At 40.8% G+C, this 16,854-nt stretch overlaps 1 protein-coding gene and 1 long non-coding RNA gene across 5 annotated transcripts in view; one reads left to right on the top strand and one right to left on the bottom strand.

Moving 5' to 3' along the window:
• The window catches only part of LOC133477855 (uncharacterized), a 66,363-nt gene extending 54,451 nt beyond the window's left edge, over nt 1-11,912 (top strand). Inside the window, exons 3-4 of the long non-coding RNA XR_009788495.1 lie at nt 9,810-9,902; nt 10,050-11,912. This is a non-coding gene — a long non-coding RNA (uncharacterized LOC133477855). The remainder of the gene's footprint in view (nt 1-9,809; nt 9,903-10,049) is intronic.
• kiaa1549la (KIAA1549-like a) overlaps nt 1-16,854 on the bottom strand; it is a 140,603-nt gene that overhangs the window by 88,533 nt on the left and 35,216 nt on the right. For all 4 annotated transcript variants that reach the window (XM_061773112.1, XM_061773114.1, XM_061773111.1 and 1 more), the window contains exon 2: nt 3,725-4,345. In XM_061773112.1, coding sequence (XP_061629096.1) covers nt 3,725-4,345 — 621 coding nt within the window. The remainder of the gene's footprint in view (nt 1-3,724; nt 4,346-16,854) is intronic.

Raw genomic sequence — 16,854 nt, forward strand, 5'->3', positions numbered from 1 at the left:
GGTGAATGTTGTACAGCATAGATGAGTTTGATTATAACGTAAATCCTTTTATAGGACATTAGTCACTAGATGGAAAAGTCAATGCAGGTTTCGATACAATACAAAATTATTTTGAACTGACAAAACATCTAATACTGTGGTTCTCAACCTGCATATTTTTGATCGACCGTGAGGAAAACAAAACCCTGCCCTCACCCCACCCGATCTGGGCGGTAGGGATGCAATTTGATAGAAATAGAAGAAAGTGCATTTTAAATTGCATTATGGCCTTTAATTACTCTTTGAGGCAAATATGCGCTTGTAATTTCCCCCCCCAAAAAAATTATACTTATGAAGTAGCTTCTTGGCATGACACAACAGCATTATATTCATGCAGTGTTCCTACAAATATGTAACAAACAACATTTTATGCAGCAGCTTTCAGAAATATGTAACAAAACAGAATTTGTATGCAGTAGATTTCAGAAACAGGTAACAAAACAGAACTTTTATGCAGTAGCCTCTTGACGTGTAAGAAAACAACAAAAACAAACAAGTATGAAATCTCTATGGCTATCATAGAATAAATTCCGCGGACCCCTGGTTGAGAAATCTGATCTCGTAGACTTGAAGCGCATATCCGGTGCTGGTAGCTTGTGGTGGTACTACAACTTGAGATACTCTTCAGTCATGACCCATTGTCAACTTTCTGGAGAAACAATGGCTTGTTGGTTGATGTCATTATCATCAAGTCCTAGTTTCCTTCCAAAAAAGAAATATTATTAGTGATGAGGCCATCGCATTTTTTTGCACCGGATTCCGAGTCTTTGATTTTAAGTCCTGAGCCGATACCTCGACATTGCGTTAAGAAAAAAAGAGTGCGCATCCAAATTTCAAAGTTTTATCTTTTTTTGCTCCAAATTTGATGATACACATGCTGTATTGATCTACTCAAAATGTGTATTGGCCCAACTCAGGCAACTTATTTTTTTGTCATTTTTTTTGTACTTAAACTCCTCATTTGAGTAACAGGATGGAAAGTAAAAACTAATAATATTAGCAAATACATGAAATATAGCCATATGACATTTATGCAAATAGAATGTTAACACTAAGCACATTAGCCTAAAAAATGTGCCAGATGATTAATAATAATTTATTTTCATGTACAGAAGGTATTCAGACCCCCTTACATTTTCCACTGTTTTTTATGTTGCAGCCATTTGCTAAAACCATTTAAGTTAATTTTTCCCACATTAATGTACACACAGCACCCCATATTGACAGAATAAAAAGGAATTGTTGAAGTTTTTGCAGATTTATTGAAAAAGAATGGCTTCAATATAACAAAGAGTGAAAAATTTAAGGGGGTCTTGTTTTTAGTATAGTACACAAACAGGATGTTTAGAGCATTAACCACAAAAAAGAGAAAAATATGAATACATTGTTTTAGTGTATGCAAAACTGAATGCAAAAAAGGTCACTGTGTTGTCACAAAGTCAGCCAACCTCATGATTTTCAATTAAAAAAAGAATTGCAGAGAATAATTTCCCTTCCAGGAGTTAACAATGTAATCCAAATTAAATTAACAGCATTTGCATGCTACTCGGTAGGTGGAAGCGTCAATGAATGCAGTCTGTTTTTTTAAGGGTAGCAAATCAGTCTATTACTTTGTTGCGACTCAGATAGTGAAGTGACTTTTTGATTGACATTACTGCAAGACTGAATTTTCCCCTTCAAGATACATTGAAACATTTGATTAATAATAACTGATCAGTATAGCGGTTAATGACATTGACTTTGGCTCGCAACACTATAACTGTTTGTCGCAAAAATTACATTATGGGTCCATATGTGACTAAAATGGTTGGAGAAAGATATTACCCAATTACTTCTAAATTATACAATGAAGCAATATTCATGTTCTCTTGAAAATATATGGGCTATAAGCCAAATTAAGGTTTATATTTATCTCTTGGCTTTCTCCACTTTCTAATCACTCTCCCAAATAAAATTTCAAGTTAGCCTTATACGATGCACCTTGACTGAAATGTTTCATATTTCATATCCATATTAAGTTGCATATGATTCCAGGACTGCATCAAAAATGGCTTTATTCTATGAAATCCTTTAAACCCACATTTCCAGGAGATGTCGCTCCCTTGTTATTCTCTCATCCGCCCTGGTTGCCAAAGTTCAACAGTCTATTATTATTAATATCCACTGAACTGTAAGTGAATAAGCTCAGCTCCTGTTTTATGGTGTGAATTCATACACAAAGCTCACTCTATAACCTCCATCTTTATGTGAACAGTCCATCCTTCATGTTCTTTTCCTCACACTGCTTTTAGTCATCGCTGGGTGCTACTTAGGCACCATAGCAGCAGGCAGGTACCAGTGTAAGCAAGGTCGCAGGGAAAGCTGGAGTTTCAGTAATAAGGGCATTCTGTATATGATAAAGTGGAATGGATTGGATAACGACAAGGGCTCTCTACCACGCTATGAATTGAAGGGAAACTCATAGATTTATGATCATTCATGTGAATAATAATAGGTTACGTGATTATTTATTTAAACTCATTTCCTGGCCTTTTTAGATTGGATTTTTTGGGGGGGTTTTTTGGCAAAAAAAAAAAAAAAAGTATACATTATTAAAAAAAACAATCAAACCATTTAGGGGTGCTTAAGAACATTTTAGGGGTGCTGAAGATCCCCTAAAATAGGGCTAACAACAAGTTTGCTTGTCACAAAATAAGTCACAGTAGTTTGAGTGCGTCACAGTTGCTAACCGGTCTGACGTTCTCTCAACTCGCTTTAAAATTAAGCTGTTACTGTTCCATTTGTCAAAATTGTTGTACCTTTTGGATTATTTTGTCACTTTGTGACATTTAAAATGTCAAAAAATGAATAAATCCGATCTTTTTCAACCGATCTCGACCAGCTGAAAAGCACGTGATTGACCCCGATTTTCGATCACGTGATTGGATCGGGACATCCCTAAATATTATTATTGCATAATTGAGGTAACAGCGTTAACCACTTGTTACTTTACCTTTTATTTCACTGTTTATTTTGCTTTTATTTTTTAATCTGTTTTTCAATACATTTACATTTATCAGTGGCAGTCCATCAGTTTCATGATTTTTGATCAGTTTTGTTCAGCTATTGTTTAATATTAACAATCAAAACAACAAAATAAGATAATACAGTCATTGATGCTTAAATGGATAAAAAATGTCTAAAGAGGCCTTTAAATGACCACCGTCTCTCCACATAGTGTAAATTGAATGTCTCTGTTTCCCATGAGGCCATTGATACTGTGTATATATAATGAGGTCGTCAGCGAATGCAAGGTTTCGAGGTTACAAACGTTGCATAATGCATTTGTCTGCGCAGCAGTTCAAGACAATGTTGTCCCACTTAGATATGTAATGCCTGGTTTTCATTTCAGTGTTTTAGTGTATATGGCGTAGAAGTGTTTTTCATACCAATGTATTCTGTTAGTATAATTTAGTAATTTATTTATTACGATTATTTATTTTATACTTTATTATTTATTCATTTAATTCATGTATATCATTGCCATTTTCTTTTCTTCAATTGTGTATTTATTTACTATTATCGCTTCCAAGCATGAAGCCTGAGGGTGAGAGGATTTGTTTGATCACTGTTTGCTTGGGTTTAAAAGGAATACGGTCTGCACGCAACTGATTGCTGCTTTAGTTTAATACATATTAAAACTTACCAAGAGAGGTGGTGCTGTTGCCATCTGAGGAGATGTTGCTGACATCAAGAAGAGAGACAGCGTCTGGCTTCACTGTCTGAATGTCACGGCTAATGGCTGGAGTGGAGGATAAAGATGTGGTTGTGGAAGTTAAAGACGATGCTTTTGTTGTGGAACTAGAGGAGGAAGCTTTGGATGATGACGAAGAGGAGATTTTGGTCCAAGAAGCCTTAGACAGCAGTCCTATAGGCTTTCTCACTTCTTGTGGGTCTCGTGTCTCTGCCACCTTTGTTAGGACTGCCTGCCCTCCTTTGTCCTGTCCAACCGTCTGCCTAAGCCAGGCAGCTGAGTATCTGGGTGAGCTTGGCAGGTCTTCCACAATTGTGTCAACCAGTCTACCTTTAGCCCCAGCTCCTCTCATGATTCCAGTTTCTGAGAGGACCGTGCTGTCTCCTGTAGCAGCCACTCTACGTTTTGATTCAATCCACACCGATCTTTTGTACTCAGTCAATACTTGGCTCGGGTCAGTCCCTTCCGTTACGTCTTTGTCTTTCTCCCCAGTCCCCCAGTGGGATGAGCTGGGCACAGTGGGATCCAATAGCAAGACGGAGAGCCTTTCTAACTCACGATGGTCAGCCTCATCTGCAGGAAATATAAACATGAGGGAAAATTAGTTGGTGACAGAAATTTGAAAAGTAATGTTTGTGATAAAGATTGTTGATGATAGCACAATTTTCTTTGAGTCATGAGGTCTGGAAAATGACTTTTTAGTTGAGTTATTCGGGAATTCGGGAAACACAATTAAGCAATATATGTGGATAAGCTCTTTCCCCCCCACTGTCTAATATACATTCATGTGAAATGGCTTTGAAGCTCTAAAACTGCAACTCTGGAAAAATAATAATAATGATGTCTAAAGTAGGTCGCTTAGCTTTTGGAGGATAAAGCATCAGGAATTAATTTAGATGTACACAGACTAACAGACTGCACACATACTCACACACACTTACAACGTGTAATTGCAGACAGTAGATACTAATCTGATTTGTTGTGATGTTCATGCTGGATTCATTTTCCTAGAACATACAGAAGCACTCAGGATGTGGTAGTGTTTCAAAAGAAATATGGTGTCATTTACACCTTTCCAAAGAAGCAAGCCGACAGTATCTATCTGTATGAGACAGACTGTTTTACAGTAACAATATTCTCAAATCGTAATTTTTTAAAAATGCTTCGGTGTCATATTTGTGTGGGTCTTGTGCGTGCGTGTGTGTGTGTGTGTTCCCTTCCCCTTCCCTCCGTCCTGTGCGGACGGAGGGGAGGGGATACCTCTGCCCATGCTGACTGATTGCCTGTTTGCCATCCTTTTTGGTGTTATCAGGTTTTTTATTTATTTATTGTTTTTTTTTGTTGCTTATTTGTGCCTAAAGTCTTGCATTTGGGTCCAACCTCTTGCACTGTTCCTGACATTCGGAGTAAAAGTGATTGTACCCCACAAATTCGTCTTATGCTGAATGTCACGTGACCACACTCAGAAAACAGGTTAGCATAATTTATTTATAGATAGATAGATATATATAATAATTAAGCCTAAAAATGACATATTGTTATCTTTGGTATCTCTTGAAGACCTCTTGACTAAAACTAAATACATTGCAGACACTTCACATTCCTACAGGTGCTTTGTCCCAGTCTTCTTCCATAGGACTTTGCCAGTTACCTGAACCAGAAGAAAGTGCTTCATCCTGTTTTGCCAAATGCGGAAGTTAATTATGCATAAACACTATTCTGCCTAGAAGCAGGATGTTGCAATTTATGACATACCTTGGATTATTCTCTAATGTGGTGGCCAAGCGTTCATAGCGTGTATACTGCTTACATATACAGGCGTGTGTGTGTAAATTAGGAAATTTGTGTTTGGTAGATTTTTTTCTTTGTTCTAACAATTTATCTTGGCAATAAATCTTATCGCTTACCATTGGAAAGCCTGTCTATTACCATATTAAAAGATGCTATGTTTGTAAGGAACATGCATTTGTGGGATGAGAAGCACAGCTGAATACATGAAAAATCTTCTCTGCTAATGCCATCTTATTTTCGCTATTGCCATTGACTCGTGTTTGGTGAATTGGATGATTGAAGTTTGAAGAAATAAGACATATTTACTCTAACAATTTATTAATTTAACAATCAGGAGCCTCAGTAGCATGTGGAAGAATCATACACAGCCACAACAACCCGGCAAATCCTCCTCATGTTGGTCACTGGCCTGGTCACAGATTGCTAAGAAATAAGCACAGCATTCTTCAATCACCATTTGTCAGCCAACGTGGTTCTGTTGGACACTGCTTTTTTCACCTTTTTTTCCCCTCTGCTCAGCCCAAGATGCTCCCACAAATGTTCAATGGAGTTCAAGTCAGGATGCATTATTCTGATTCCCACTGAGTTCTAGGCAGGACACGCCCTGCTGCAATATGAGTGGCTGCTGCATCCAGGCCAGAAGGGCAGTATGTGACTGCAATGTGGCAGCGTTATTATCAGAATCAGAATCATCTTTATTTGCCAAGTATGTCCAAAACACACAAGGAATTTGTCTCCGGTAGTTGGAGCCGCTCTAGTACAACAGACAGGCAATTTACAGAACACTTTGGAGACATAAAGACATTGACAAAAAACAATTGTACAAAAAGATGCAGAGTCCTCTAGCACTTAGAGCAGTTCGAATGACTAATATTGCAATAGTCCGGTGCAATGACCATTGTGCAAAGGGCACTGAGACTTCAAGGAGTGTATGCGGTTTAAAGTGACGAGTAGTGTGATAAACTGGGACAATGTTGGTTGTGCAAATGTTACAGATACTCCTCAATCAGGGTGCAAATGGAGCAGATGCTACTCTGGCATGAGTGGCCAGTATACGCAAATAGTGCAGCATGGGGAGACAACTACAGTGAGTGCACGAGTAATACATAATTGGCCCTACAGAAATGTGACAACGAACTCAAGTAAAAAAATTGCCAGCTTGTTGTAATGGAATTATAGGTTAGCTGTTTAAGAAGTTGATTGCAAGAGGGAAGAAGCTGTTGGAATGTCTACTAGTTCTAGTTTGCATTGATCGGTAGCGCCTACCTGAGGGAAGGTGACCGGGGTGCGGAGGGTCCGAGAGGATTTTGCACGCCCTTGTCTTAGTTCTGGCAGCGTGCAAGTCCTCAAGGGTTGGTAGGGGGGTACCGACAATCCTTTCAGCAGTTTTGATTGTCCATTGCAGTCGGAGTTTGTCCTTTTTTGTAGCAGCACCAAACCAGACTGTGATGGAAGAACACGGGACTGATTCGATGACCGCTGTGTAGAACTGTCTCAGCAGCTCCAGTGGCAGGCCGTGCTTTCTCAGAAGCCGCAGGAAGTACATCCTCTGCTGGGCCTTTTTTTGGACGGAGTTGATGTTGGTCGCCCACTTCAGGTCCTGAGAGATTGTAATTCCCAAGAACTTGAAGGTCTGTGGCGAAGGATGCCTCCTGAAGTCCACGATCATCTCTACAGTCTTGAGCTCCGCTTCCTGTCGATATGCAGACTCGTCACCATCCTTGATGAGGCCGATGACAGTGGTGTCATCTGCAAACTTCAGGAGTTTGACAGTCGGGTTCGCTGAGGTGTAGTCGTTCGTGTAGAGAGAGAAGAGCAGCGGAGAGAGGACACAACCTTGGGGCGCCCCAGTGCTGATGCTGCGTCTGGATGAGGTGGCCTCCCCCAGCCTGACCTGCTGTGCCCTCCCCGTCAGAAAGCTGTAAATCCACTGGCAGATGGCAGGTGAGACGCTGAGCTGGAGAAGCTTGGATGAAATGAGTTCAGGGATGATGGTGTTGAACGCTGAGCTGAAGTCCACAAACAGGATCCTCGTGTAGGTCCCTGCACTGTCAAGGTGTTCTAGGATGAAGTGCAGTCCCATGTTGACTGCATCATCCGCAGACCTGTTCGCTTGGTAGGCAAACTGCAGGGGGTCCAGCAGGGGACCTGTGACACTCTTGAGGTGGTCCAGCACGAGACGTTCAAAGGACTTCATGACCACAGATGTCAAAGCGACAGGCCTGTAGTCATTCAGACCCGAGATTGCAGGTTTCTTGGGGACTGGAATGATGGTGGAGCGTTTGAAACAGGATGGACTTCGCACATTTCTAGAGATCTATTGAAGATCTGAGTGAAGACTGGAGCGAGCTGGTCCGCGCAGACTTTGAGGCAGGATGGGGACACATGGTCCGGGCCTGCCGCTTTGTTAATCTTTTGTTGTTTGAAGATGCGTCTCACGTGTGATTGTGGTCGCGGGTGCGGCCGGGTGGGTGAGTGGTGTGAAACTGTCCTTTTCAAATCTGCAGTAGAAGGTATTCAAGTCGTTGGCTAGTGTGCTATTGTTCTCAGCTTGGGGGGGATCGTCGCTTGTAATTAGTCAGCGATTGGAATGCATGCCAGACTGATTTAGAGTCGTTTGCGCTAAACTGATTTTCCAACTTTGCTGCATAGATCCTCTTTGCAATGTTAATTTCTTTAGTCAGCTGGTTTCTTGCTCGATTATACAGGGCCCTGTCCCCGCTTTGATATGCGTCCTCCTTAGCTTGGGGAAGCTGCTTAAGTTTAGCAGTGAACCACGGCTTGTTGTTGTTGAATGTGCGAAATGATTTTGTTGGTACACAAACCTCTTCACAGAAACTGATATAGGATGTGACAGTGTCCGTATATTCATCCAGGCTGCCAGCTGAATTTTCAAAGACACTCCAGTCTGTGCAGTCTAAACAGCTTTGAAGTTCCATCTTTGCTTCATTGGTCCACTTTTTCACTGTTTTCACTGTAGGCTTCGCGCATTTAAGTTCTTGCCTGTACGTCGGTATTAAGTGAATTAAGCAGTGATCAGACGAGCCCAGGGCTGCACGAGGTATAGCACGGTATGCGTTTTTTACCGTAGTGTAGCAGTGGTCTAAAGTATTATTTTCCCTGGTAGGACAGTCGATGTGCTGCTTGTATTTCGCAGTTGAGTTTAGCTTTGTTAAAGTCCCCGAGAATAATGAGGGGTGAGTCCGGGTGTTTTTTTTCAATTTCGTTGACTTGTTCGGCGAGCGTTAGCAGTGCGGCGTTCGTGTTAGCTTGAGGCGGTATGTAGACTCCAGCCAGTATGAACGATGCAAACTCACGTGGCGAGTAGAATGGTTTACAGTTTAAAAATAGCGACTCCAAATGCGGGCTGCAGTATGTGCTGAGCTCCGTGACGTCCGTACACCATTTTTCGTTGATATAGAGGCATATCCCGCCGCCCTTTGTTTTCCCCGATGATTCCATGTCGTGGTCCGCTCGATGAATGTGGAAGCTGGAAAGCATGACGGCACCATCGGGTACAGCGTCGCAAAGCCAGGTCTCCGTGAAGCACATGGCCGCGGAACATCCGAAGTCTTTACTGGTCTTTAACAGAAGATGAAGCTCGTCCATTTTGTTGGGTAGGGAGCGTACATTCGCGAGGTGGATCGACGGGAACGCCAATCTGTGTCCTCTCTTGCGGAGTTTCACCTGAATGCCGGCCCGTTTCCCTCTGTGGCGCCGCTTCCGTCTCCATGCGCCGAAAACCGCGGACGCCGCTCCGGTGAGTAACTCGGGGAAAAAACTGAGCGGATTTGGGAAAGTTGGTGACAGAAAGTCCGGAGTAGCCTCCTTGATGGTTAGCAGGTCTCCCCTTGTGTAAGTGAGTCGTGTAAGGTCTCCAAAGATGGACGAAAAACACAAAAACAAAAACAATACTAGAGAGCGCGTTACCGAGGCGACCACACTGGTAGGCGCCATCTTGGTTTTTCTAGATTGCCATGCAATGATGACAAGCCTAGTTTTTCCAGTGTCTCCACCAAAAGATGTTTCTCTATCGGTGAAGCAATCAGAATAACGTTCTCCGTGTTATATCCACTCTTTGACCCTACAATCCAACTGCTGTAGGCAGAATCTGGACTCATCGCTGAACTGAATTCATCCACCTTCAGGTTCCAGTGCATATATTGCCAAAACCATTGCAAACGGGCCTGACAGTGTAGTGGCAGCCCTCTGGGACCGTAACTTGACTATGTGTAATCTGTTCCAGATTGTCTGTACAGAGAGCCGTCAGCCATGTCTTCCTGCAAATCCTGACTGCAAATCTGTGGAAGACAGCCTACAGTAGCTCAGGGCTGACAGGGTGAGGAAATAGTCTTATTTGGCTGTCATCTTGCAGGCTGTTGTCCACTTTGTGGCCTGTCTGATATCACCTATGGAGTTTGGCCTTCAATTTAGAGATTGTACTACTTGGGCTCATTCCAAACAATGTTGCAACTTGCCTTTGCAGAACACCAGTGTAACGGACACGCCATTAACCAGATGGCACCCAGCAACCCCAATCTCGTGCTGTTAAGCATACTTGCCTCGGCTGCCCCGCTGAGCATGTGTCCACAGGACATGTAAGGAAAGCCTGGTCCACTTATCAAAAGAAGAAGCACGAGAGACTTAACTTCTCACACGGAGGCTAAATGAATTACCAGCCAGTCCGAAGGAGCTCATCAAAGCAGAGACAGGGACAACTGGTTTCTCACTCGGACGCTAAGTTAATTAACTTTCACCCCCAGCCAGCCTGAAGAGTCTCACCAACAAAGACTTCTTTTTTTGGGACACTGTCTTGATAACTAAGAAGGTGAAAAACCCGTTGATTGGTGGTTCCCCATGAAGCCACATTGACATACTCGTGATTGTATTTCTGCAAATTTGAATGTCTGATGTCAAATCTGTTTGTCAACTGAACCGGATGAGATGTTTCACCCAACACAACACAAATACCCATTCACCCCCTTTTCGGCTGGGTATAAAGGCCGGAGCCCCCCCCCCTTTGTGGAGAGCACTCGTTCGACCAACTTGCCGAAGACTGGCTCAGCCAGGAAGCCCCACCTCTCACCACGAGGAGCTGAGGACACATCAGACCCTTCCCCACCGCAGGGCACCCTCCCAGCCCCTGAGCTACTCTTGCGGGTGCCAAGGCAGTTCAGGGGCAAGTTGTGTTGGGAAGGAAGCAGGCGTCGCACGTCTGCTACGAGTGTCTAGCGAACAGCGACACCCAGGCTCCAGCTGCTCAGCCTTGGAACTCTTTTCCCTGCTATTCTTTTTTCCTTACTCCTTTTTCCGCCAAATCCACCTGTTGCCCGTGCGGACCAGACCGGCCTCGGGAGATCGACCAGCCTGCCTAAATTGTGTTCCACGCACGTAAATTCAATTTGGGAACTCCTAAAGTACAGATTAGTGCATATTTGGGTTTAAATTAACAAAAACAGGAACTTCCAGCTCTATGCATTGTCACCCCATGCTCATTTCCACCCTTCACAAATCAGTCTCAATGTCCGTCTTTCCTTTGTTTTGCTTTTCCTTGCATCGTTCCCCTGTAGTTGTAATTAAATTTTCTATAAAAAATCATTACCTGTATCATTTGTGTGTGTTTGGGTTCGACAAAAAAACTCTGGTTATCGAGAACTCTTATCTAATTCCCGTAGCAACCTTTATATTACGAGACATAGAGGTTTTCGTCACTTTGTCCTGACGTTTTACACATCGAAAAAGAGACGTGGTGCCCCTTTTTGACATAAAATAATTTGGGTTTAACGCTGAAATTTCAAATCACGCAAAACCGGAAGTAACACAGGTGTTGCTTCCGGCTTATTTTTTTCTCCTAAATTAATTACATTTTTATCTAAACCAATATACACTACACCAGCTTGAAGTTACTCTATAGCGCACAGACCCTATCCAGATCAGTCAAATGTGGCACGCCGATACTCAACTCTGCTGCTCAAACTCAAATTTCCTTACTTTTTGTGCCATGTTTATATATAATTATGCATATTTTTGTAAATGTCTTTTTATTTGTTTAAATGAATGAATGGCAGGATGACTGGATTGGGTGACGAATGAAGCAGTGGATGGTAGGATGGAAAGAGTGTACCATATGCAGGAATGTTAGCAGTCTTTTCTCCCCCAACAGTTAGCCAACTGCTCTGCCTGAGAGTAACATATGTGGCCCAACAACCAACCTGCGGCAAAACGCTAGGAAACAAGAACCTCCACTGAGAACAAATATGGACAGGATGGATGGTTTCAAAGATGGATGGGTTGTAAATTCAAGTTAAGAGTTGAGGCCTGACCTGTTTTATTTATTGGACATTACATAAGGGGGACAAAATATTGTTATGGCAATGTGTCATAATGTAATCTGATACAATATTCATGCACCAGCATTATATATAAAGTAGGTGCTATCGGATGCAAACCCATGCATGTGCACTTTATGACACACTGCTTCTGCAAAAATGTTTTACATCATGTTTGTAACTGTAATAATTTCTAACTTATTAAACACTTTTGGGTGAATTTCTTTATCTTGAGCTATATTTTTTTTATGGTAGAAATGTTTTTTGTATTTAATTATTTTATTCCTTCCATTTTTCTGTTGCTACTTTTCAAACAATATATACTGTGTGTTAAAGTGTTTTTGTCTTGCTGCACTAAGGGGTAACAGTGTGAAAACTATAAGCACCACCGACTTCTGTGAACCTTTACACCTTAGCAATAGGCCCTATTTCCTTGCCAGATGACCTCATTGTCCATCTGTTGATGGCCTACTCATGGAGCTCTTTAAATGCCAACACAAAGGTGTAAATTCTTGCCAAGTCAGTACAAGCTCCCTGGACATTAAATACTAGCCTCTCCCCAGTGGCTTTACTAATTTAACTTTACTGAGTGCCTATGCACATCGTTTTACTCCTGTGTTGTATGCTACTTTGGTCAGGTGGGTAGGAAAAAACAAATGGTACTCAGATCTTCAAGAGTAAAAAAATATATATTTTATTTTTTCCCTCGAGCAGCGACAATTGTCAAGATAAAATTGGCGAAACTGCCTGCAAATGTGCAAATGGAGGAAAGGAGTTATTTTGTAACCATTGGAAGTGCTCAATCTCATCGAATCCCAATGACCTATGGGGTCCCTCAAGGTTCAGTGCTTGGGGCCCTCCTGTTCAGCCTGTATATACTACCCTTGGGTCAAATTCACACAGTTATATCTAGCAGTGTCTCCAGATGACTGCAGTTCAATTGAGGTGTTGTGTCACTGTCTAAAACAGATAAATATCTAAATGAGCCAAAATTTTCTTCAATTAAACCACAACAAAACTGAGATAATTGTTTTCGGCAATAAAGAAAAGAGAATTGCTGTTAGTAAATACCTGGAGTCCCTCTCTTTAAAAACCAAAGACCAAGTCCGAAACCTTAGTGTTCTGATAGATTCCGACCTGACTTTCAACAGTCATATTAAATCAATTACTAAAACTGCCTTCTACCATCTGAAGACCATATCCAGAGTGAAGGCTTGCATGTGTCAAGCAGACCAGGAGAAGCTCATCCATGCTTTTATCTCAAGTAGACTTGACTATTGTAATGGTCTTCTGACTGGACTCCATTAAAAGAGCATTAAACAGCTGCAGCTCATTCAAAATGCTGCAGCTCGGGTTCTGACCAGAACAAAGAGGTCAGAGCATATTACTCCAATTCTAAAGTCTTTACACTGGCTTCCAATGAGCTTTAGAATAGATTTTAAAGTTCTGCTAATGGTCTATAAATCACAAAACGGTTTAGGTCCTGAATATATGAATGAAATGCTAATGGAATATAAACCCAGTTGGGCTCTGAGATCGACAGACTCAGGTCAAATAGTGGAGCACAGAATCCAAAGCAAACATGGTGGAGCAGCATTTAGCTATTATGCTGCACACAAATGGAATAAGTTGTCAACAGAAGTGACGTCAGCCCCAAGTGTGCATGTTTTTAAGTCCAGGTTAAAAACTTTTCTTTTTTCCCATGCTTTTTAGAGCATTTCCACTTTTAAATGATACTTCTTGCACTGTATGCTGCTTTAATTGTATGTTTATAAGCTGTTTTTTTCTCTTTGTTTTTAAATGCTTTTAATCATGTAAAGCACATTGAGTTACCTTTTGTATGAAATGCGCTTCATCTATAAATTTGCTTTGTTTTGCTTTGCTTTACAAAAATCGTGGTTAGGTTTGGATTCACACCATTAGAGTAGTGTTATTATAATAAGATATGCTGGTATTATTTTCCCCTGTCATGTTGCGAAATGTGGTAACCAAAATATTAGAAACATCACTCAGTACATTACAGTGCAGTTTATATAATTGCATGGAAACAACAATAATAAATAATCATAAAGCTGTGTCTCACATTTTTTTGATCAAGCTCTTTTTAGAACTTTAATAGATGCATTGAGGAAGCACCTAATGTTGATGCTGGAGAGTATACTGTCTACCTGGACAATGTTAAAAAGGCGGGCTGAAACATGAAAACAGGCAGAAGAATATTGTTGGTAAGGAGATCCAATTGCAGTCATGGAGTAATTAAGAGCAACACACAAACAGACAGGCTTACACAGTCATGTGACTTGCTTAGGGGCACTCAGTAGGTCAGCCAGTCTAGCAGTGTAAACAAAATGGACACACACGCACACACAGTTAAATTGGCACATGCACTCCCAACACATACTGTGCATACTGTACACACAGAAACGCTAGCAAGATGACTGCTTGGGCGCAGAACTGTAGGGCACTCACAAACTAAGAGACAAAAATATGTATTCTGACACAAATAGTTCACTCTTCCCTTTGTGTGCTCACACCAAAATATGTCAAAATGATTGTACATTCACATGCACATATATTAGTAGACTCAAAAAATGCCCTTTACTACACCAGTACTGAAATATGCATGTGAATTTAAAAAAAATTTTTGGGGAAATCTTTTTGAGTGAGGTGAAGTGAAAGCACATCAGGGTCATTTAAATGGCACAAAAGATTGTAAGCTGGCCTCTCCCATCCTTGGAAGAACTGCACCGATCCTGCTGTCTAAAGAAAACGCAAACCATTGGTAAAGAAACTTCCCACCGTGGTCACTCCCTCTTTGAACTGACTCACCACTCAGTCACATAGAAGAAGAAGAATCACCTTTTATTGTCCTGAACATGCATCTATATATATATATATATATATATATAAATATATAAAACAATTTGCATTTCTTTGCATTAAAACCATGGTAAAAGCACCAACATATCTGGCCCGCATGACACCAAATTAGGCTGTATGTGACCTCTGAACTACAGTGAGTTTGACACCTCTGAACAACTATTTGCTGAAAAACCCCTTTTATTATAATACAGATCAATATATTTTTGTGCTTGTTCTGTAACGCCCTAAGATAACAAAAACTAATAACTAAATAAATGATTAAAACGATAAATACATATAGACTATATATACTGTTTATACAGTATAAATAAACTTACAAGGCTACTTAGTAGCCTTTCCTCTTATGTTTCTTTGAATTATGTAGCACAATAGATACTGATCCATATTATTCATAAAGAGCTGATAAATGAATAATAAGAAATATTAATAATTATGAATAAATAAGTTTCATTTGCATGATGTCCTGTGTCTAGGCTACAGCTCAATTCAGGATTACTATAAGTAATGTGTTATTCAAGTTACAAGGTAAAAGCTCTAACTAAAATGAGTTCATATTAGCTCAGTTGAATTGTTCTCTGTTTTCTACAGTAACGTTCACCTTGTTAGCGAGGCTTAACAGCCGAACTTTAGACACGCTGTCATTCATCCTTTTTTTTCTGTATTGTCATTGGGTAATGTTGAATTCATCCAATGTGAGTTATTTTGCGATCAAGGGGCGGGACTTATTTCAATTGACTCTACTTTGTCGCAGGGGATGGAACGCAAGAATGCTCGAGCACATGCCGGAGGGAAGCAGTCTCACCGAACCGTTTTGAGCTTTTTTGTACATTCTATAAGAGTAAACAACCCGTTTTCGCTGGATATTTATATACACTGGATGCACAAGAGGTAATTACATCTGTCTGGCTATGTTTAACAAACAACGACGGTCCGTTTTGTTCCAATTTGCATTGTAGCTAATCGCAATTAGTGATTAGCTTAACCAGAACAGTGATGTTGGCTAGCTGTGGCTGCTAATATTGGATGTTGGCTAGCTGTGGCTGCTAATATTAACGTGAGTTGAGAGACAATTTCCTGCTAGTTCTAAATGAAATAGTACATGGACTTGAATCTCAGTACTGTCCTGCTAATTCAGGAGCAGTCGTGGTAAATTGTGAGCAGTCCGGAAACCACTCTGCCGGAGTCTGGAGAGCCCGTTTCTCTGCTACTGGTTTGGTCTGAAGGCTGATTCTTCGCGCCGTTTCGAATTCTCCGTTCATGCTGCTGTCTCTTTTATTTATCTTTTATTTTCCTCTCTTATTTGGTACTCTTTCCTCCATTCTCTTACTTCCTACATACCCACCACTCTCTCTCACCGGGACCTATGAGTACTCAATCCATAAAATTTGTGCACGAAAAACATCAGGCCTGCAACATGCGTTGGACTGTGGTATTAGTAACTTCTGAGTGAGTGACTGTGGGCCCACATTTCTTTGTTTATTTGGTGCTTGGTGTTCGATGGCATAATCACAGTTGACCGTTTACTGTTTTGGAAGCTATACCTTTGTTAATTTTGTGAATTGGGTGTATTAAGAATATTTTTTTTACAGTCTACAATGTTTTTCCTATATACTGCGGCATTGTACATATTAGTTTCTGAAATATTAGTAAATATTTTTTGTGTTTAAATTTAATTCATGTCATAGATATAGAATCACAGCATAGATAATTAATAAGGGTTTAAAAAGCATATGCATATTTAAAAAAAAGTGTAAAAGGAAGCTACTCCAAATACTTCCACAGTTAATGGCGGCACCGTCAAGAGTAATTAAAAATTAACCATTAAATGTTCATCGATTCAGGTAAGAGCGCTACCTAGTTAAAGCAGAACCCAGGCCCCGCCCAAAGTGGGAGGGTGCTACAATATATGACCTTATTATGGCCTTATCGTAAGAAGTTTTACAGTACTGTACACTGTATCCAGCGATGACAAGATGACTCAGTATAGGCAGATGAAAACGCATATCTTACGCCAAGTGACGTGGAACACAATGCTACACTATACCCTGTGGGAATTAAATGTTTTATTTTTAATTTCAT

Source organism: Phyllopteryx taeniolatus, chromosome 5 (genome assembly GCF_024500385.1).
Source record: "Phyllopteryx taeniolatus isolate TA_2022b chromosome 5, UOR_Ptae_1.2, whole genome shotgun sequence".
Taxonomy (NCBI): Eukaryota; Metazoa; Chordata; class Actinopteri; order Syngnathiformes; family Syngnathidae; genus Phyllopteryx; species Phyllopteryx taeniolatus.